The 22308-nt window shown below is 39.9% G+C and overlaps 2 protein-coding genes across 5 annotated transcripts in view; one reads left to right on the top strand and one right to left on the bottom strand.

Annotated features, from left to right (window-relative positions):
- Ctps2 (CTP synthase 2) overlaps positions 1-22308 on the bottom strand; it is a 94759-nt gene that overhangs the window by 32073 nt on the left and 40378 nt on the right. For all 3 annotated transcript variants that reach the window (XM_015488058.2, XM_015488057.2, XM_048796521.1), the window contains one exon: positions 198-294. In XM_015488058.2, coding sequence (XP_015343544.1) covers positions 198-294 — 97 coding nt within the window. The remainder of the gene's footprint in view (positions 1-197; positions 295-22308) is intronic.
- Positions 9081-14112, top strand: S100g (S100 calcium binding protein G). 2 transcript variants are annotated; one of them, XM_015488059.2, is made up of 3 exons: positions 9081-9188; positions 10111-10254; positions 13855-14112. In XM_015488059.2, exons 2-3 carry the CDS (start codon positions 10120-10122, stop codon positions 13957-13959), a joined length of 240 nt encoding a protein of 79 aa, XP_015343545.1. In that variant the 5' UTR covers positions 9081-9188; positions 10111-10119; the 3' UTR covers positions 13960-14112. The 2 variants fall into 2 exon arrangements, with proteins under 2 accessions (XP_015343545.1, XP_048652479.1); XM_048796522.1 differs by having other exon boundaries at positions 9188-9265.

Consider the following 22308-nt stretch of genomic DNA (forward strand, 5'->3'; position numbering starts at 1 on the left):
AAAAAAAAAAAAGATTCTCTCTCTCTCTCTCTCTCAAAAAAAAAGAGAGAGAGAGAAAAGGGACAAGCAAGAGATAGAGTCGAAAGTCCTGAAGCTGCTGGAAGGGATGGGGCTGAGCCTCCAAAATGGGCTGGGTTCCTGTCATGGCCACGTGAACAGCCAGAAGTCTTGTAAAATAAACCATCTGGGAAACTTACTCAATATTGAATTTTCCGTTTTGAAAACAGTTCTTCTTAGTCCCAGTCTCATTGTTCCTCCCAAATTGCCAGGGTTGTGTTCAGGCATGTCAATCACCTTAGGAAACAAAACAGATTCAGTTTTACCATTTTGTAAAATTATCATTTCCCAAATTTCAAGCTGTACTTTTAGAGAAATGGTCATTGGGTCAGCATGTTCCCCAACGTATAATATCTGATCAGTTCCTTGATGTTCCTGTCCAAAAGCAGCCATCCTTCATACTCACCTCACACTGCGCTTCCATTTCATCTCTACTTCTCATCTTTCATTCAAATCACTTGTTAAAAAATTATCAGGAGCATCTTTATGACCCTTTTCCTATCATTTCTCAATCTGTCAGTTCCAGGCAATGTTCACTTTTCAAGTTCTGGGCTTCTGAGACCTTCTATTTTGGTATTCATGTCTCTCCCAGGATAAACTTCTTGCCACCCATTGCAAGACATTCTCTAAAGATTTTCCATAAGTAAATCTGTCAGTCCTTGTAGAAAGGTAAATCAGAAGTATCTTATCTATAGAAAACCATTAGAAGAATTCCTTAAAAATCAAAAAGTAATATCCATTCTAGAACATTCTGTGGATCAGGAACCTAAGTAGCACCCTTGATCTCTCCCTCTTTCTCCTATCCAATCTGTCAAGTCCTGTTGATTTATCACCTACAGACCCTCTTGTCCAATTAAGGAGCTGTAGCCTAATGAGGGCCTTCTCTCTATGGCCTCACAGACCCAAGTTCTTCCCTTGTCCCTGCCCTTCTCAGTCTGTCTGATGGGTGTTTTGAGTGTGAGACTGGGGTGGTTTTGTTTTTTCTCACCATTGCATTCCTAGTCCCTGGCATGTGTGGATCTAGCACATGGTATACACTGAATGAATGAATGAACTCAAAAGAAAAATTTCAAATTCATCTTTATGGTTATACCACAGAAATTCAGAAACAAGTGACTTTTAAGTTTTTCACCACTTCTTGTTAATCTGGTAATTCATGTGTTTTCCGGGTTCACTATGATCTCATGGTTTTGGTTCATCTCTTTTTTTTAAGTTGTTATAACAGATTACAGTTGGGTAAATTGACCTGTGCTGATGGAATTGCTTGGGCTTCCCTCATAGAAACTTCCTTTCCTTTTTTCCCCCCACACCCTAACCGTCACATATTGATTGCCCCACTGGCATCCCTGACAACCAGAATTTCCTGAGGTAAGAATTTTCTAAGAAAACAACTGATCTTATCAGTGCTCCAGAACTTTTAGAACCATTTGAACTGTGTCCCAAGCAAGCTCCAAGAGTCACTGAGGGGAAGGGGTGGAGAAAAATCTGGATTACATCCCTCATTGGATGGAGTGCTCCATTCGGAACTGCTCTTGGCCTTGGCATGTCTTCCCTGTCTTCTTTGCTGGGCTAATTATGGCTAGATTAAGTATTACTGGAGTGAGGTGAGAGAGGGCATTGGCTTCCAGTTTATGAAGCTGAGCTGCTTATGAACACCTGGCCTTTCTAAGTATTTTCTAGGAAAGGGCAGATAAGACCACACCACCTGTCATGGACTCACAGGAAGTCCTAAGTGTATTCAGAGCCTCAATCTCATTTAACTTCCATTTAAGTTAAGACAATCTAAACCATCTTGGCAGACCACAACAATAAACTCTACTAACATCCTGTTAAACTTGTGTGGCACATGCCTGTAATCCCAGCAGCTCGGGAGGCTGAGGCAGGAGGATCGCAAGTTTGAGTCCAGACTCAGCAATTTAGCAAGGCCCTAAGCCACTTGGTGAAATGCTATCTCAAAAAGAAAAAAATTACTGGGGTTGTAGCTCAGTGGTAGAATGCTCGCCTAGCATGCATGAGGCACTGGATTCGATCCTTAGCACCACATATATGTAAAATAAAGATATTGTGTCCACCTAAAACTAAAAAATAAATATTAAAAAAGAATTTAAAAAGGGCTTGGGATGTGACTCACTGGTAAAGTACCCCTAGGTTCAATCCCCAGAACTACCAAAAAAAAAAAAAAAAGATCCTGTAATTCTCCATTCAATTCACCCACCTTACTGACTTAGCCGAGTCCAAGAACACACAGTCTTTCAATGTAGTATGTTCCGTTATTGGTGAATTTGATATTCAAGAATGCTCTGATCTGAACCATTGAGAATAGATAAAATTACCCAACTAAGATGAGGAAACCTGTCTTTGTGCTTATTTAGGATGAAGTTAACAGATATCTCCAGACAAGCAAACATTTTCAAAACTAAAGTATGGAGGTGGTGAGGGAAAGAAGGAAAATGTAGTGGACACGGAGGCTGTTAAATACTAAGGCCATTAAATACTCACCTAACATGGGAAAATGTTTAAATTCCTAAAAGAAAAATGTGAGGATGTTATTTAAAAACCTGGAGGAGAAAGGGGCTGGGGCTGTAGCACTTGCCTGGCATGTGTGAGGCACTGGGTTCAATCCTCAGCACCACATAAAAATAAATAAAATAAAGATCCATCAACAACTTAAAAAAAAAAAAAACCACCCAGATGGGTATTGGGAAAAAAAAAAAAAAAAAGAAAGAAAGAAACCTGGAGGCAAATACCAAGAGAAACATCTAGAAGGGTTGAGAGGGTGAGGAAAGAGTACTGACTCTTTCATTATAGAAGAAACAGTTCTTTGGAACTGTTGGCTTTGCCCATAATATTATTTTAATGAAAATAAAAGTTTAAGGCACAAAGAGTGAAATGTATTACTAAGGCCTTACATGAGGGTATTAGTTCACACTCTCTACAGTGTGTTCAGAAGTAATAAACATGACCTTTCCCTAAAATGAGAGCAAAGAAAGAAATCCCAAAGGGTAACATCTACAGTGCTGCTCTGACTGCAGTGTGCTAACACAGGAACCAGTGGAGAAGGAAAAAGTGCAAAGAGATTGGAGAGCAAAGGAAACAGTCCCCCCACCACTCCAGACGATGCCTTGGACAGCAGTGAAAGGGGAAAATCAGAGAGGATCAATAGGAAAGGTACCAGGGAAGGAGGGAACAGGACAGGTCTCTCTGGGTGTCTCATCCAGGGATGCCCAGGACTGGCTCAGAATTTCTCATGTGTTCCTCAAGTACTCTTAACAATTCCCCAACCCCTTTCTTTCCTGCTGTCCATTAGGTTTTTCTGTTCCTTTTTGTTTTTCAAGTCTTACTCAGGCAAAGAACCTCACAGTTATCAAACAACACTATTTGCTCGAAAGATGTGCCTGACAGCCTCTTGGGTCATAAGCAACCTGATTCAGCAAAAAAAAAAAAAAAAGAACCCAAACATCTTTGTTCCTTGCATTCCTTCCAAAACAAGCCTCAGCTGGGTGTGGTGGTACATGCCTGAAACCCAGCAGCTCAGGCTGCTGAGGCAGGAGGATTGCAAGTTCAAAGCCTGCCTCAGCAACTCAGCAAGACCCTAAGCAACTTAGCAAGACCCTGTCTCAAAATAACAAAATGGCTGGGGATGTAGCTCAGTAGAAGAGCGCCCCTGAGTTCAATCCCTCATATTAAAAAAAAAAAAAAAAAAAAAAAAACCTGAGAGATAGGAGAACATTCTCCTAACTATTTTATTATTGCTGGGTGATCAAAGAAAAGAACCTGAAATATGCTATAGATTTGTTGCCAACATTTTCAAAATAACCCAGACTTCGCATCTAAAAGCAAATTCCTCTTCCATTGCAAAAGGACTGCCTTGGCCCCTCTAATTTGGCCAGAATACTGGCTGTCATCTGTTCCCCAGATCTGTCCATTCTTGGAATTGAGCCATAGACATAAAAAGAATAAAAAAGGATCAATAAGTAATAAAGCTTTAGGAGATGTAAAAGCACCTCATGAGGATAAATATGATACTAATTAACCTTTACTAAATTTTTCTTCAAACCACAATAAAAGTATAATGGGTTCAAGTCCTTATTGCACTCAGGTACCTTCAACAGCAAAGTGTAAGGACGTTCAATTCTCTTACTAATGATACAACCCCTAATGGCAGTGTGCATGGGGCCTGTCTGATGGAGCTCTTGTCCTTCCTTCCTTTCTTTGCCTTTGGATATTTCACTGGGGGACAATGGGAAAGCTTCACATCTAGCAGACCATCTTCAGTATCTCAGGCAACATGCAAAGCAATTTGCTCAGGTATTTTAGAGTATTCTCTGAGTATATTTACAAGGATTCCCCAACCCATTCCTTTCCTAGCACTCTTTGGTTTTTCTCTTCCTTCTCTTCTTTACTCTGATTTTGATTCTTTACAGGTCCATATTCAAGTTGTACAAAAATATACCGGCTAGCTTTATTGTCAATGGTACTTACCTAATACTGTTTTACACAGCTAGCTCCAGCAGCCTCCGTCACTACAGATCAGATCTAAACTGCTGGGGGCACTCAGGTAGCACCTCATGCATGAGCCCAGCTAGCTGTGCTCTCCTTATGGATTCTAACCTGCTGTCTACCTCAGCTACACTGGTCTAATACCAAGGGCTCCTCCACTTCCTCCCACTACCCTGTGATTCACAAGACCACCCCTTTAACACTTTTCTGAAGGCACCTTCTCCCTCCCATTCCACAAGAGCCCATGCCTTAGGGATATCCTCCAGTCCACATTTTTGCCCCATAATTAATACCATTGCTCTGCCCACCCTCCCAAATAAATAATCTATACATTGTTAACTCATTTTCAGTTAGTCCCTGGAGATGGCTGAATAATGCCTCCCCACAAAGATGTCCATATCTTATTCCTTGGAACCCAAGAATCCATGACCTTACATGGCAAAAGACTTTGCAGATAAGTTAAGGCTCTTGAGAGCCCTCATGCTGTGTCATAACATGGCAGAAGGTATCACAGGAGAGAAAGAGACAGAGACAGGCTAAACTCAGCCTTTATAAGAAACCCATCCACGAAATAGAAAATTATCCTGGATTATGAGGGTGAACTCAACATAACCGAGTAGGCCCTAAAAAGGAGGAGGCACAAAGGTAATAATCAGAGAAGGTAACTTAATGACAGAATCATACAGAGATTGGAAGATGGGGGGGTGGGCCAAGACTAAGTAGCCTCTAGAAGCTTTAAAAAAAAAAGCAAACAGATTCCCCCATAGAACATCCAGAAACAACACAGCTCTGCCAACCAACCCACTTTATACTTCTGATCTCCACGACTGAAAGAATTTGTACTGTAGGGCTGGGAATATAGCTCAGTTGGTAGAGTGCTTGCTTCACATGCATGAGGCCCTGGGTTCAATCCCCAGCACCACAAAAAAAAATTTTTTAAAGAAATTTTTATTGTTTCAAGCCACTGTGTTTGTGGTAATTTGTTACAGCAGCAATAAGAAGCTAATACATTATTTAGATGTTTCTGTAGACATCCATTTCATAGCATTGCTGTGAGGATTTCATGATGTCACAGAAGTCGGGTGCTTAGGATAAAGGAGTGCCCATGGTAAAAATAAACTCTCAGTAAGCATTGGCTATAATCAGGAGGCCTCTAAAACTCAATCACTGAGCATGAACACAGACAGGCCCAAAGGCAACAGACTCACAACCCAGGGAAAGGTTAAAAGTAGAAAAGAAAGTGAACTCTGTCTGAGGGTCCAGGGAAGGCAGGCACCAGATAAGGGGACAGGCAAACTATAATATAATAACCAGTCTTTTGAGTATTTATCATTTGATGGGGTGGTTATCATAATAAAATATAATAACCACCCCATCAACTGTAGCTCACAAGTGATCTTTTGAGAAGACAGATGATTTTAGGAATAGCTATAATTTAGTATTCAAGGTTTCTTTTAAACTTCAAGATTACATGATAGCATTCCACACGTGTTCTGCTTTGCAAAGACTGGGTACTAACACTGTACCCTCTTTCTCAAAGGGCTTTTTCAGGCACTGCATACTGTTCACTTGGAGCAGAATAACATGGCCATGGAAGTTTGTGGCATCCTGAGCTTTTAAAATAAATTACTCCTGGTTTTCCTAAGGAAAAGTTAAGTCTGTTCAAAGATCAAGCAATTGAGCAGCAAGATGATAAATAACCTTTGCCTCTCCATTTTTCCATTACCAATCTTGTACCTGTCATTCTTTCCCCTTCTCGCATTTCAAAATGCACTCTTGTGAACACACCCTGCATTTATCGCTTGTCTTCATATATTTCTAGTTAATGTTTCATGAGACTATCTATTAGTGGATTTAGTGTTTCTGACTGCAGGCTTACCCTCGTGGATTTAAGTCTATGGGTAAAGAGGTGTCACTGGAGGAAATGAGCAAGCAAAACTGAAAAGACCCACAGGTTGTTTTTCAATTTCTGTTAGCATTTGCTGCTGTATAAGTTCTGACAAGCAGCATTGGGCCCATTTTAATTGGGGATCTTTCCTTGAAATGAGAAGTTGTAACCTGAAAGACTGTTAACTGATAAAAGTGCTTCTTAGAATGTATTTATACACACACACACATATGTACATGTCATATACACCATGTGTCGTGTGTTATATGTGTTCTTTATATAAAATGTTATCTGTCATATAATCTATTTCTATTAAGATTATAGGGGCTAGGGATATAGCTCAGTTGGTAGAGTGCCTGCCTTGCATGAACAAGGCCCTGAGTTCAATCCCCAGGACCACGAAAAAAAAAAAAAAAAAAGATTCTATATTTATTGGGCTAGTGGTGTAGGTCAGGGGTAGAACACTTGCCCAGCATCCATGAAGCCCTGGGCTCAACTCCCACAACCACAAAAAAAGTTAGATAATTATTACAATCATATTCTTCAATATACATACTAGAAGAGAAATATAATAACCACCCCATCAACTAACTGTAGCTCACAGTGATCATTTGAGGGGACAGATAATCTTAAGATTCTGTTTCAATAATTGGAGAGATTTGAATATAGTCTGTGATAATGGCATTGCAACTATGTGGGAGCATGTCCTTGTGGTGGGGGTGGGGGGGACACATGCTGAGGCATTTAGGGGTAAGTATGTAAATGTTCACAACTGATTCTCAAATGGCTCATGGTGGAGAGGGGTTGGTCCAGAGAAAGAGAAAGCAAACATGAAAATATTAGCAATTAATGAATCTAGTCAAAAGGTAGACTAGAGTTCGCTGTACTATTCTTGTACTTTTTTATAGACTCAAAATATTTTTAAAAGATGTTGGAGAAAAAAGATAGCTCTTGATATGGTTATTCACAAAAGCCGACTTCTTCCTAAGAGAACAGAACCTACACATAAAAACATCAGAAATTTTCTAAAATTTCAATTTAAAAAGCACTGTTGTCAAAATCAGAATATTTTTGTGTAAAATCTTACAACTAAAAACAAAATGCACTAAAAACACAATGCCTGTCTTAACTCCAACCAGTGAATGAACACATATTCTATACTGGTGCAAACCAGACTTCAATAATCTGTAATAAAAATAATAATACATGCAAGACAGAGAAGACACATGGAATGATAAATACTCAAGACTGGTAGGAAGCTTTTAAGGAACTCTTTAAGATTTCACGTTTGTTCTCCAATATAAAGACAGCTCTAGATTTTTACAGCTGAAAAGCATCAGGGAGAAATACAATCTGATAGTTCAAGCCTCAATTTGTAGGTGATATAATGCAGGTCAGAGAAAATTATACCAGTGTGGAAGTGTACAAGTGTTTAAAAGCTGTTAAGTGCTTTTAAAGTCGACCCGGAACCCCTTCCTGTGACTTATGATCAGTATTAGATCAATGTCCCCTGGAAATGGCCTAGTTATTTCATGGAACTCTTTCCAATATAAATCAATTTTGTCTACAATTTTAAATCCTGGCAGTTCCAAAAAAGTTTGAAGGATTTCCAATTGTATTAGAGTAGGCTGAGTGTTTTTGTAAGTTTGTAGAATGATTCCCAAAATATACTTGATAAGGAAAAGGCTAATGAGAAAAATAAAGCAGACAATGGGATCAACAAATAATGGAAAAGTTGAAAAATGACCATGTTACTCAGTAATCTTGCTTTGCCAAATGAAACCCCAAATTATTAGGTATCTTCTTCCCATATCTTAAAAGTGCTTCTGAAGCAATACTTCCATTCATTCATTCATGTATTGAAATATTTAAGTAACTGTCTTGTCCAAGACATAAGTGGAGACTTCAAGGGCCATACTAAAATATTTTTTATTAGAGCTTAATGGTGAATGGCCCTGCTAAAATTTTTTTTTAATATTTATTTTTTAGTTGTAGTTGGACACAATACCTTTATTTGCTTTTATGTGGTGCTGAGGATCGAACCCAGGGCCTCATGCTTGCTAGGCGAGCACACTACCACTGAGCCACAACGCCAGCCCTGCTAAAATTTTTAAAACTATGTAACAGGGACTGGGGATGTGGCTCAAGCAGTAGCGCTCTCGCCTGGCATGCGTGCGGTTCTATCCTCAGCACCACATACAAAGATGTTGTGTCTGCCGAAAACCAAAAATATTTAAAAAAAAAATTCTCTCTCTCTCTCTCTCTCTCTCTTTAAAAAAAAACAACAACTATGTAACATTTTCCTTCTGTGATAGCATTTTTTTTTCCTGGATATGAAGAAAGTGATTTTTTTTTCCAAGCCTAAGAATGCAACTAAATTGAAAACAATCGTCCACATTTAACTCAATCTGAAATGTGAACTGTGAGCAAATATCTTAATTTTACATTGGAGGGAAAATACAACCTAAGGAAGACAAAAATCCAAGTTTGCTCTTGGGACTCTGAACCATTAATCAATTAACTGTTGAGGTGGCCCTTTATTGGATCTTGCCCTTAATTAACAGGTTTATGCAGACTTAAGCTTGGGTTTCAAAAACCATTAATAATTACCCTTAAATGGCAAACAAAAGGAAAATTTCATAATCAGGGTGGTGTGTCTTTAAAGACTATAAAAGTCACAGGATCCTTCCCAACTCTTCACGCATCTCTGATTCTTCCAGCAGCTGCACAGTCAGGCAACCAGGTTAGTGTGATTTTAGTCCCATCTAGAGCTCCTTCTGCTTACAGGAATACTTTGCTTCCTTTAAGAATGGTGTTCAAGTAAGTAAGCTGGAGAGAAAGTGGATTTTTGCCATCTAAGGATATTACCAGTAACTTAGAGGCTAGAAGCTATGGTCAGAGATTCTTCAAGACTGCAGCCTAGAGCACAGACCGTGGACATGAGAGGGGAATGTTATTAATTACTAAGAAAAATGTTTATCTCCAGAGATCATTTCCTAACAAATGTATTCTAAGAACAGACATTTAACATACTATCTAAGTTTGTTTTATGCAGTGCTGGGGATCAAAAACAGGGCCTTGTACCCATTTATATTTCAAAAGCATTTAAACTTGTGCTAATTTCTGTTATGCACTTAAATTTGCAAGTATTTTACCACTGAGCTACATCCCTAGCTCTAAGATTATTATTTTTTGAGAGAGAGAGAGAGAGAGCGTGCGCACGAGCCAGCCTTTTTTTTATGTGGTGCTGAGAATCGAACCCGGGTCCCGCCCGTGCTAGGCAAGCGCTCTACCGCTGAGCCACAATCCCAGCCCAAAGATTATTTTTAAAATCCATTGACAGGGGCTAGGGTTGTAGCTCAGTGGTAGAGCACTTGCCTGGCAGACGTGAGGCATTGGGTTCAATCCTCAGTACCACATAAAAATAAGTATATAAGATAAAAGTATTGTGTCCATCTACAACTAACATGTATTTAAAAAAAAAATTGATGATTACTAGTGCCATTCCCATATTCCCACCCTGACCCTCTCTTCTCCTCTCTTTCTTCTTATTCTCCCATCTAGGCCAAGGAAAAGCCCCAGTAGAACTAAAATTCTGCTGATAACACTCAGCATAAAACTCCATTTGAATTTTTTGGTAAGTTAATTTCCTTCCAAATTTCCAGGACTCCAAAATGAGTTGTAAAAAGTCTCCCGAAGAACTGAAGAGCATTTTTGAAAAATATGCAGCCAAAGAAGGTGATCCGGACCAACTGTCGAAGGATGAACTGAAGCTATTGATTCAGACTGAATTCCCTACTCTGCTCAAAGTGAGTACAGGTCTACAGAGCTGTTGAATGATCTTCAGATGGTGGGAGGGGTGGAGGAGGAAAAGGAGCCCAGTGCAGGCACTTTCCCTAAAGTCAGGCAAACTCCCTGAAAACAGGGGCCCAGCCTTCTACCCTCCCTCAGCACAGAACTCTCTATGGTAAATGGCTTTGGCCAAGCTATGCCTGCAAGACCCACAAGTCACCATGCAAATCCACTAAGGCCTTCAGCCTGGTTTCAGCACCTCTGTGCCAGGCTTTAGGAAAACAAAGAGGACTGCAAAATAATATTTAATGGCCTGGAATGTGCTTCATTTTTTTTTTTTTTAATGTAGTGCCCTCAACAAAACCAACACTTCCTTGGGAATGTGTTAAGAAAACCCGGCTTCAGGCTGACAAATTGCCCTGTGGGCACCCATTTATATTTCAAAACCATTTAAATTTATGCTAATTTGTGTTATGTGCTTAAATTTGTGTTAATGAGGCAACCATGCACTCACTTCTAAACAACTTTCCAGAAAGGACTAAATTTCTTTGGCCATCAAGTTTCATATCAAAACCATCCCAGAGTCAACAAAATCATAATGTGTCCAGAGGTGGTGGGGGGGCCTGATTCTCTTTGCTCTGATATACTTTCTTTGCCTTTGTTAGAGAAAAAATATTTATGACACTTGTTAAAGATAGTAAGGCAGTTATTGGGGGTGGGGGAGGGGAACAATCAGGATAAGTATGGGGATTACCATGGGGTCTTGCAATGGGAGAGAGACCAGTTCAACTTGGGACTCCAACAAGGACAGATGGGGGTTTATAACCAAGGTTTGCAGGGTGGAATCAGCGGGTGGAAAATACTAGTGAAACAACAAGGATAAAGTGACCTGACAGGATTTTTGCTAAAGGCAGGCCAAGTTAAAAAGATAACCAGGGCAATCAGATCCCAAGGGCTAAGGATTTTCCCTAAATTGACTTAGCAGGTTTCTTGCTCAAACTGGATTCCCAGAGAGGAAAGCACAACACCAGGCCCAGTGAAGCAGAAGACTCAAGGAAGGCTAAGATTTGGTTAGGGACATAGTTTTTATCTTTGTCACTTTGCAACTAAACATGACTGTGCAGCAGTTACAGCCAATTCAGAAGAAAGTATTTGTTTCAAGTACCCCTGCTTTCTAGATTTTAACCAGAAATGTCCCCTTCTGCCACTATGGCATTTGGAAAGATTTCTGTTTGTAATACTAAAAAGAAAAAAAAAAAAAAAACCTGAATTCAACAACATTATAATCTGATGTTTCTTCATTTTCTTAGAGTTGAAATATAAAGTAACTTGTGTGTGTGTGTGTGTGTGTGTGTGTATGCGCATGCACGCGCAAGCTCATGCATGTGTGTTGCTGGAAATTGAACCCAGGGCCTGGTGCATGCTAAGCAGGGACTCTAACCTTGAGCCACACCCCCAACTCCTAAAAATAACTTTTTTGGTGTGGTGATAGGCATCAAACCCACGGTCTTGTGCACACTAAGCAAGTGCTCTGCCACTGAGCTACATACTCAGCCCTAAAATAACCTTTAAAAACAGTTAAAAGCACTAGCAAGAAAAAATAATTCTTAATTAAAAGAACAAAAAGAAAAATAACAATCTAACAGGAAAACCCAGGCAACTAAACAAGTCATTTTAAAAGGTAAGACTCACCAGGCACAGTGGCCCATGTCTATAATACCAGCTACTCTAGCAGCTGAGGCAGGAGGATCACAAGTTTGAGGCCAACTTAGCAAGAACCTGTCTCAAAATAAAAACTTAAAAGGGTTGGGGATGTGGCTCAAGGGTAGAATGTTCCAAAGTTTGATTCCCAGTAGCACAAAGAGGAAAAAAGGTAAGACTAGTGAATTTTTCCTTATTTTATGTATTTCCTACAAAAAGTACATAAGACTATTATAATTTAGAAAAAGATAGGAAGATTAATAGTAAGTTTTCAAAGTCTGCTTACATATACCTGATTATATTTACTAAGATTTTCCAGCTATACTCTGTATTATTATCAACTTATATGGTTTGGAATTTAGTAAATGCTTTGCATTTATAAAGCAGATGTTGAATAACTAACTTAAGAGTTTGGCCTTGTGATTCCCCAAAGGGTCAAGTGTCTTTGTAGGACTCTTAAGGATTAAAATATACCCAGCCTGGAGAGATCTGTTGTATAGCAAAGTAAATAAACTCAGCACTACTGACCTGTCCATTTAAAAATAGTTAATAAGGTAAATTAAATGTTGTTTATTTTAACCACTATTTTGTGTATACATACCTATAGAGAGACAGCCAATGTCATTTGAAGTTGACACAAACTTAACAGTTATTTCAATAGGCTTTCTAAGTATTATTTGGCCACAAATAGACTCCCACCTAAAATTCCAAGTAGTAAATGGTTTTAAGATTTGAGCTTGGGGCTGGGGATGTGGCTCAAGCGGTAGCACATTTGCCTGGCATGTGTGCGGCCCGGGTTCAATCCCCAGCACCACATACAAACAAAGATGTTGTGTCCGCCGAAAACTAAGAAAATAAATATTAAAATTCTTTCAAAAAAAAATGTTATAAAAAAAAAAAAAAAGATTTGAGCTTTATGGCAGAGACAAAAAAAATAAGTCTGCTTAGGATACAGGAATACCAATAGTCACAAAGCCTGAACATAAGCTCATGGGGCATCTGAAGCAGCAGTTCTCAAGCATGGTCCTGGACCAGCAGCATCAGCCCCACCTAGGGACCTGTTGAAAATACAGATGTTAGGCCTTCCACAGGACTAGTGAATGATAAACTCTGACCCCCATGAAGCTAGCCATCCATCTGTGCCTACTAAGGTCAGGAAGCCCATCAGGCAACTCTGATGCATGCTAAAGCATGAGAACTAGTAATCCAAAGTCATCTTGGATAATCCAGAGGTGTGCTGCTGCCCAGGGTTTGGGAAAATCTCAGGTGGTGGCTCCTTACAGTGTTGGGCTCTGGGGTCAATGTCTGAAGCCCAAGCCCTCTGCTAACTACTGTGCATGCTGGAGCAAATTAGCAGCTGTCTCTGAACCTCAGGTTCCTCACCTATAAAGTAGGTCTCCCCTATAGAGTGGCTGAGAGGATAACACAGGCTACTAAAAGCCTCACTTGACCCAGAGGCAATATGGGCCAGCTAGTCCTCACTGCCTGCTGCCTCTGGTTATATGGCAACCACAGGCTTAGAGCCAGAGACAAAACCAGCTCCCAGGAAAAGCTTGAAGCAGAGGTCCTCAAATGTTTGTGGGTCAGGGGTAGTCTGGTAAAGCCCATGGACCCCTTTTCTGAGGAATATTTTTGGGGCACAAAGAAAATGTCATAAGATCACATTTTTTAAAGTACATAAAATACACATTATTCTATTAAATATTAAATGTGATACAGTTAAAAAAAAGAAAGGTACTGTGACATGGACCAACCTAAAGCTGGTTTTTCCACACCTAACCATCAATATCACATGACTGGAAACTCAGGCAGCCTTCTTGAAAAGAACACTCAGTCTCGCTAATTTCAGAGAATGTGTAGCAGTATCTGATTCATCTCCCCCCCCCCAACATGTCTTCCTTTTTGTCTAAAACCAGGGTTCAAGCACTATCGACGACCTCTTTAAAGAGCTGGACAAGAATGGAGATGGAGAAGTTAGTTTCGAAGAATTCCAAGTGTTAGTAAAAAAAATATCCCAATGAAGGAGCAAACAAAACAGCATCCTGAGCCCTGAACGAAGAGCACCTGGTTCTAACTCACATGGAATCCTCAGATTTCCGGTTGAATTCTTCACAATTATAATGATCTGGCTGTGAGATCCACTTATTGTCAATAAAGAAATTCTTAGACATGTCTCCCCTCTTTGAGTACTGACTCTCTTCACTGAGTATATTTAAAATTACTTTAAATTCCTGACTCATCTGATTTTAAGATTTTTAAAAATGGGCTGGAGATGGGGCTAGTGGTAGAGCATTTGCTTAGCATATGCAAAGTCCAACACCATACAAAAAAAGAGAGAGACCCCAAATAACTATGTGAGTACACCCAAGACCACAAAGATGGTGTCAGGGACTTGAAAAGAATCCTGGAGTGTCAAAGCAAGGCCATCACTCCACTTTTCCAGAAGAATAACTCAGTTCCTTGTTTTCTCCCCCCAACTACTCAGTCCTGGCGTCATTTCCAATTTCAACCCTTATTTCATGTTATTCAATAACCAGTGAGGAACAGACTTCAAAAGCAGACACTTGTCTTTAAGTCACCTCCCAGCACTCACTGTGCCTTTTGAAGGAATGACCCTCGAGGGAACAGAAGGAACACAGGACCAAGAGTCAGTCGCTCTGCTCCTAACTGAGGGGTGGCCTCAGGTCTACCGGCCTAACATCTTGGTTCTAGAAAACAACATTCTGAACAATGTTTTTCAATCTTTTTTATTTTTAACTCATGCTGGGAGCCAAAATTGCCAAGCTTTACTTTCTGTAGAACACATCAGAATGCTATGGAACCATTTCCCCTTCAAAATGTAGAAAATAATAATAATGTTTTTCAACTGTATAAGCCCTTCAAAAGATTGCTGTATTATCCTACCCTAAACTGAGACTCCAGGGGTTTTCTTTTTAACCTAATGAACTTAAGTGTATACTGGGTGTGTCAGTCAAGGTGGCTGCTGTCATTTACACACACTCACACACATACGGCCCCAATAGCTTAAAGACCCTCAAAGGCAGCCAGTGGAGCAAAAGCCCAGGCTCCCATCCCCATCCAAGTTTAAGGCCAGCCTGGGCAAACTTAATGAGACCCTGTCTCAAAATAAAATTTTAAAAGGGCTGGGGATGTAGCTCAGTGGTAGAGCCCTTGTCTTGTAGGTGCAAGGACCCGAGTTCAATCTCCTGTGCAGAAATTTTAAGAAAACAAAAGGGGGGGGGGGGATACTCGTTCCCTTGTTTAAGAATTATCAGGTCCAGCGGCTCAGGAGGCTGAGGCTGGAGGATCACAAGTTCAAAACCAGCCTCAGCAACTTAGTGAGGCATTTAGCAATTCAGTGAGACCCTATCTCTAAATAAAATACAAAAAAAAAAAAAAACAGGGCTGAGGATGTGGCTCAGTGGTTGAGCACCCCTGGGTTCAATCCTCAGTACCAAAAAAAAAAGAATGATCAGGCATTTGAGATTTAGCTCAGTTGCAGAGCATAAGGCCCCGAATTTGGTCTTTGGACTCAACCCTGAAAAAAAGAAGTATTAGTCTAGCCAGGTGTGACTCATGACGCACACCCATATTCCCAGTGGTTCAGGAGGGCAAGGCAGAAGGATTGCAAATTCAACACCAGCTCAGCAACTCAGTGAGGCCCTAAGAACTTAATGAGACCCTGTCTCAAAAGAAAAAATAAAAATACTGGGGATGTGGCTCAGTGGTTAAGCACCCCTGGATTCAATCTCCAGTACCAAAAAATAAAAATAAAAAAGTACCAATGTCTTCTTAGTTTGTTATGAGACTGAGAGACTGAGATCACCAGGGTGTGGATATTATAAACCGTCTTTGGAGCATCTATGGGGTCTCTATGTTTTGTTCAGTCAATATGTGTTAATTGATTCAATTCCCACAATAACACAGTATCCAGTCATGATTGATTATTCTCTAATGCTGTTAAATTAGCCACTCTAATATTTTAAGATTTTACAGCTTCATTCCTAACCAACATTAGTCAATAGTCTGAATGCTTATTATTTGCTGCCTGTGCTTCATTAGGTGTAGTATCCAGGGCACTCTAGCTTCCCATTTTAGCCTATGGTAAAAGTATCATTTAGCCCCTTCTGAGTAGCATTTCACCTGGGATTTGCAAGAAGCACCAGAGGGGAGTACACAAGGAAGAGGCAGCAGTGGCTATTCAAAAGAAAAGAAAATACCCCAAATAAGCACATCGTGTCCATGTACATACACACTGTGTCTTGGATGGAAATCCAGGTGTGAGGAATGCAGGGCACACTGGCTTCAGACCATCAAAGTCCTGGCTGTCATGCTGAAGAGCCAGCCCAAGGCCAGAAAGGGAACAGAAGGTGTAGGAGTCACAGAATGGCGTGAATGTGCTTTAAGATGAGGTAGATGCCATCTAAGAGCCTACAAGGGTGTGGAGGACACACAGTGAAAGCCAGGGCCATGCAGGGGGCCTCCACAGCAAGCAGGGCAAGAACAGGGACAAGATATAGCAAACAGACAGGAGAGATACCTCTGATTGGCTGGCATGGACAAATTATTGTTTGAGGTTTAACCTTCATAAAGGGTAAAAATGAAGCTGGGCGCAGTGGCACATGCCTGTAATTTCAGCAATCTGGGAGGCCAAGGCAGGAGAATTGCAAGTTCCAGACCAGCCTCAGCAAATTAGTAAGACCCCATCTCAAACTTTAAAAAGGGCTGGAGCTATAGCTCAGTGGTAAAGTGCCCCTGGGTTCAATCCCCAGTACCAAAAAGAAAAGGTGGAAATGAGTGGAGTGGCGTGTGTGCATATGTTCATGTTGTTAGCCTTCTTGGCCTCGATTCCACAACATTGATCTGATCTCCCACGTCACCAGAGTTCACCTACATTTCCCCTCAGATCAACAGTCCAGCTTTTTAACAGCCCCCTACCTCCACTCCTCACTAGACTACAAGTTCTACCAGGGCAAGGGTTTGATCTGCTCTTTCAATGATGTATCCTCAAGTCTAGACTGGGACCTGGTATGTAGAAGGGCTCAATAGGTATTTGCTGGTTGATTCTTGACTATCTAGTCACTAAATCTTGTTGACTCGTTCCACTTTCCCAGTCAGATCAGCAGTTACTGTGACTCCTGCTCTGGCCCAGCTCCTTAACTTGAAGTTGGAAACTCCCAGAATCCTCACCCATGTGCCCTGCCTGTAGTCTTTTCTCTCCTCTCCTCAAGCTCCCATGCCAGGTGAATCTTCCTAAACTATCCATTCTATAGAAAAGCCCGGAATGAGCATGGTATTTATATAAGATGTCCTAGATGACAGGAATTATCCTATTAGCTCCTTTTTGGCTTCAAGTTAATTTTCACACTGATACTCCTGGACTTTCACAAATCAGCACCAATCTCCCTGAATTCTTTATACTCCCTACAGGAGCTATGTGCTTCTGCCAAGCTACGCACTGTTTCATGACCAGATCTTGGATATCCCAGCCTAGCACATGTCTCCTCTCTTTTTTATAAGGTCCCCAAGCCTGGGCTGGGGTTATGGCTCAGTGGTAGAGCACTTGCCTTCCACATGTGAGGCACTGGGTTCGATCCTCAGCATCACATAAAAATAAATAAATTAAATAAAGGTATTGTGTCTGTCTACAACTAAAAATATATTTTAAAAAAATAAAGTCCCCAAGCCTTCAATAATCTTCCCTTCTTACTCCAACCCACAGTATTTTTTCTTGACTCTGAATTCTTGAGTGTGACATAAATGGTCACACTCTGGCTGACAAAGTAGAAAGAATGACCTACCTGCACTGTCCAATACTGTGGCCACTAGACACATATGGTTATTGATGTATAAATTAATGAAAATTAAATAAAATTTAAAATTCAATTCCTCAGCCAAACTAGCTACATATCAAGTGCTTTCTATGTGGCTAGTGGCTACCATATTGGATGACACAGATATAGAACATTCCATCATGGCAGAGATTTCTAGTGGACAATATCATTAACATTAATGAGGGCACCCTCATATACTGCCCATGTATTTGGTTATTTGTTTCTCCAGTCTGGCTTGAATCCTCAGCTAGACTGCAAGAGAAATCATGAACTCAGTTGATTTGTAATACACTGTATTTGGGACTTCAATGAAGTGGACAAGCTCTAAACACAGTGATTATTTTTTTAAGTAATCCCTTTCCACTAACATTCAATCATTCCTACTGCCAAAAAAAAGTCTCTAAAGAGGTTGAAATACTTATTTCTAAGGCATTTCCTATTGAACTCAAGGTACAAAAGCTTTAAACTACTTTAGATTTGAAGTACTCATTTTGTCACTCATTTTTTTGTTAACATAATGGATTACCCTTGTGATTCACTAATGGGTGCTCACTCCAAGCTGCACTGTCTCCTTTCCAAGAGAAGACACAGGGATGAAGGCCAGGAAAAGATGCCCTGAGTCATTAGGCAGAGGCCCTCACCCTGGAAAGGAGATTTTTTTTTTTTTTTTTTAAAAAAAAAAAAAAAAAAAAAAAAAAAAAAGCTCTTTTAGGAAATGATTGACAAAAATTATATATATATTCAAAATGTACAATATGAGTTTTCATATATGCATACATTGTGAAAAGATTATTAAAATCAAGCTAATATCCATTATCTCACATAGTGACCATTTATATGTGTGTGTGCATGTGTGGCAAGAACACTTGAGATCTATTAACAACAGTCACTAGGCCTGTGCATTAGGTCTCCAGAATGATTCATCTAATAACTGCAAGTTTGTACCCTTTGACCAACATCTCCCTATTTCTCCCACCCTCAGGCCCTGGTAACTGCCCTTCCACTCTTTGTTTTTATGGGTTCCATTTTTTTTTTTTTTATGTTCCACATATAAATGAGATCATGCAGTGTTTGTCTCTGTGTCTGGGGTATTTCACTTAACATAATGTCCTCCAGGTCCATATACATTATTACAAATGGCAGGATTTCCTTCTTTTTAAAGGCTTAATGAAATTCCATTGTGTATATATACCACATTTTCTTTATCCATTGAGGGACGCTTAGGTCAATTCTACATCTTGGCTCTTGTGATTGATGCTGCAATGAACATGGAAGTACAGACATCTCTTGAACATACTAAGCTCACATCTTTTGGATATATACCCAGAAGGAGGATTGCTAGATCATATGGTAGTTTTTAGTTTTAGTTCCATTTTATTTTATTGTGTGTGTGTGTGTGTGTGTGTGTGTGCGTGCACGTGTGTGGTGCTGGGGATTGAACCCAGGGCGTGCATGTGAGGCAAGCACTCTACCAATTGAGCTATATCCCTAGGGCAGTTTTAGTTCCATTTTTTGTTTGTTTGTTTTTTTGTTGTTGGGGGGATTCTAGGGGGGCACTAGGGATTGAACCCCAGGGCACTCTACTACTGAACTACATCCCAAGTCCTTCTTATTTTTTATTTGAGACAGGGCCATGATAAATTGCGGAAGCTGGCCTTGAACTTGTCTTAGTCTTGCCTCTGCCTCCCAAATGGCTGGGATTACAGGAGTGGACTACCACACCCAGCTATTTTCAGTGTTTTGAGGAATCTCTACACTCTTTCCTGTAATGGCTGTACCAACTTACATTTCCATCAACAGTGTGCAAGGTTTCCCTTTGAGAATTTTTCTTTGTCCAGGTAGAAGGCCGCTATCTCAGTCTGCTATCAACTCAGAACCTAACATCTCTTTAGAGACAGGATCAAACAACTATTAGGTTGCAGGACAGGTCCATAAAAAGCTATTTCACCACATTAGAGCTGAATTCTTAATAACTGCTTTTATAGGGAGGGGGTTTAGCCCAGCTCACTTCAAAATAACTTCTATAAGATCTTTTGTCAGTTGAGAAATATTTTAATGTTCACAAGGCAAATTAGTCCCCAAAGTAATAAAAGTCGCCTAAAAGGTAACTCTAAATGGGCTGTCTGGTTTTTTAAAAACATCTCAATTTGCATACCACATAAAGTTGTTGAAAATTAAGGAAGGGAAAATATTTCAAACACGGTTTTAAATAAAGGCAAAAAATGTAATGCATTCATTATGCTTAATGTATGACATAAATTACTCTTCACCTGAATTAACTTTTAATTATAAGTGACTATTTCACAAATCAACCATGAGATATAAAATTAAATTAACTTTGAAAGTTAAGTCATACTAATGATAACCAAAAGTGAAACAATATCAACTATCCAGTCTCAAATATCTATCTGCATCTTAACAAAGTACTTCAAATTTCTTGCTTTTTCTTACCAATACTACCATCCTGGTGGGCACATGTGTGTTGCTGTGTTTTGCAGTTGGAACAGACATTCTGTTTCCAGGGTGTTATGCAAATTCAGGGGGGTTTTGTTGTTGTTTGGGGGTTTGTCTGTTGCAGCACTGGGAATTGAACCCAGGAATACTATTACTGAGCTACATACCCAGTCCTTTTTGTTTTAATTTTTTTAATATTTATTTTTTAGTTGTAGGTGGACACAATTTCTGAGGTTTGAACCCAGTGTCTCACACATGCTAGGCAAGCACTTTACAACTGAGCCATAACCCCAGCCCCTTAATTTTTATTTTTTGTTTTGAGACAAGGTCTCACTAAGCTGCTTAGGGACTTGATAAATTGCTCAGGCTGGCCTCAAACTTGTAATCCTCCTGCCTCAGTCACTGGGACTACAGGTTTATGCAACTGCATCTGGCTTGAGTTTTCTTTGTTTATTTTGTTCTGTTTATTTATTGTGGTTTTGGTTATCTTTTTCAACAAATGAAAATGAAATGGTTTCAGTTAAGCAGATCCACGTCTATTTTTTTCCCCCGTCTCCTCAGAGTTACTTATCCTCACGGAGCTCACATGTCTAAACATTAGATTGAGATCACTCCTTATGTATGTGCCTCAGTGCCACAAGTCCACAATGTTATACACTACCCTACAGATGAACAAAAGAGATCTTAAGCCAAAGTCAAGGTCAACAATGTCAGCAGCTGACATGGGATTGACATAGATAATGTAAGTCAGCTATGTTCTTCATAATCATCATCTAGAAGGCAGAGACTACTTTGAAACAATCCAAAACACCAGAGTTGATATAGAACCCTAAATACACTGTAATATCCCAGAGCCTGCTATTACACCTTGTGGATCAAGCAGAGAAATGACACTATAAGATAGATTTTACTTACTCTAAGATTCAGAGTCTACCTTAACCCTTAGAGAACATTATGTTCCTTCTTTTATGTGTAAGAGTCACCTTCTCTTATATCTGTTCTGGGTGCCAGGGTCTCCACTGATTCCATAAGCAACCATAACATTTATCATGCATACCAAAGGAGGATCATGATGCCTACAAAACAGATTTTAGCAGCAAATAAACCCTACAAGAGCCTCCAAATTGCTTACTTTTTTAGCTAGAATGGCAGAATGACCATGGACCACTAGGTTATTGTGATTTGCTCAAGTAAAGTGGCTTCCTAGGCTTCATTCATTGGCTGCCTTGTGATTCTGACACCTTAGTCTTTTTCTTTAATAACCTTCTCACCATTAGTACAAACGCTGGTTCTTATGGCTATTTTTCTCCAGCAAACTGACTGCAGGCTATAAAGATGTTCAATAGCAATTAGGTTTTATTGTTCTCATCTCACTTATGTGTATAGGAGCCATCGAAATGTAAAATGCACATAGCCTCCAACTTAGCAATTCCCCTTCGAGGAATTCATCCTGTAGATGTGTTCACATGTGGGTGCGGGACATATGTACCTGGAGACTAATTGGCAGCATGATTTAAGATTAACAAAGCAAAGGGCACAACCTGAATACAAGATGAATTAAATAAAAACTGACGTATCCATAGAACATACAGCTAAATAAGAGCAAGCAGGGAAAGATCCATTGATGTGGGGCAACTGGTACAAAAAGCAAGGTGAGAACAATGTCTCAAGCTTACTAGCATGTGTCAGTTTTTAAAAGGGAGGACAGGGATCAAGAGTGTCACTCAGTGGTAGGGGAATTGCTCAGTATGCACAAAGCCCTGGGTTCCATTCCCAGCACAGCCAAAAAGAAAAAAAAAATACATCTATACACACACGTGGGTAGGTCTCTCTCTCACACACACACACACACACACACACACACGCACGCACGCACACACACACAGAGCTTCTGAACCAATAACAAAAGAAATAGATAAAGGCAGTTGCCTCTAGGGAAGGAAACTGAGATGACGTGGGAGCAAATAAGAAATATTTTTACACCAGGGCTTAACTTTTTTAAATATTTTTTTTAGTTGTAGTTGAACACAATACCTTTATTTTATTTATTTATTTTTATGTGGTGCTGAGGATTGAACCCAG

The sequence above is a fragment of the Marmota marmota genome, unplaced genomic scaffold, assembly GCF_001458135.2.
Source record: "Marmota marmota marmota unplaced genomic scaffold, marMar, whole genome shotgun sequence".
NCBI classification, from domain to species: domain Eukaryota; kingdom Metazoa; phylum Chordata; class Mammalia; order Rodentia; family Sciuridae; genus Marmota; species Marmota marmota.

Excerpts from the sequence above, each read along its gene's own strand:
- S100g (XM_015488059.2), top strand. The coding sequence starts at position 10,120 with ATGAGTTGTAAAAAGTCTCCCGAAGAACTGAAGAGCATTTTTGAAAAA. Across the intron at positions 10,255-13,854 it reads AATTCCCTACTCTGCTCAAA|GGTTCAAGCACTATCGACGA; the intron begins GTGAGTACAGGT and ends GTCTAAAACCAG.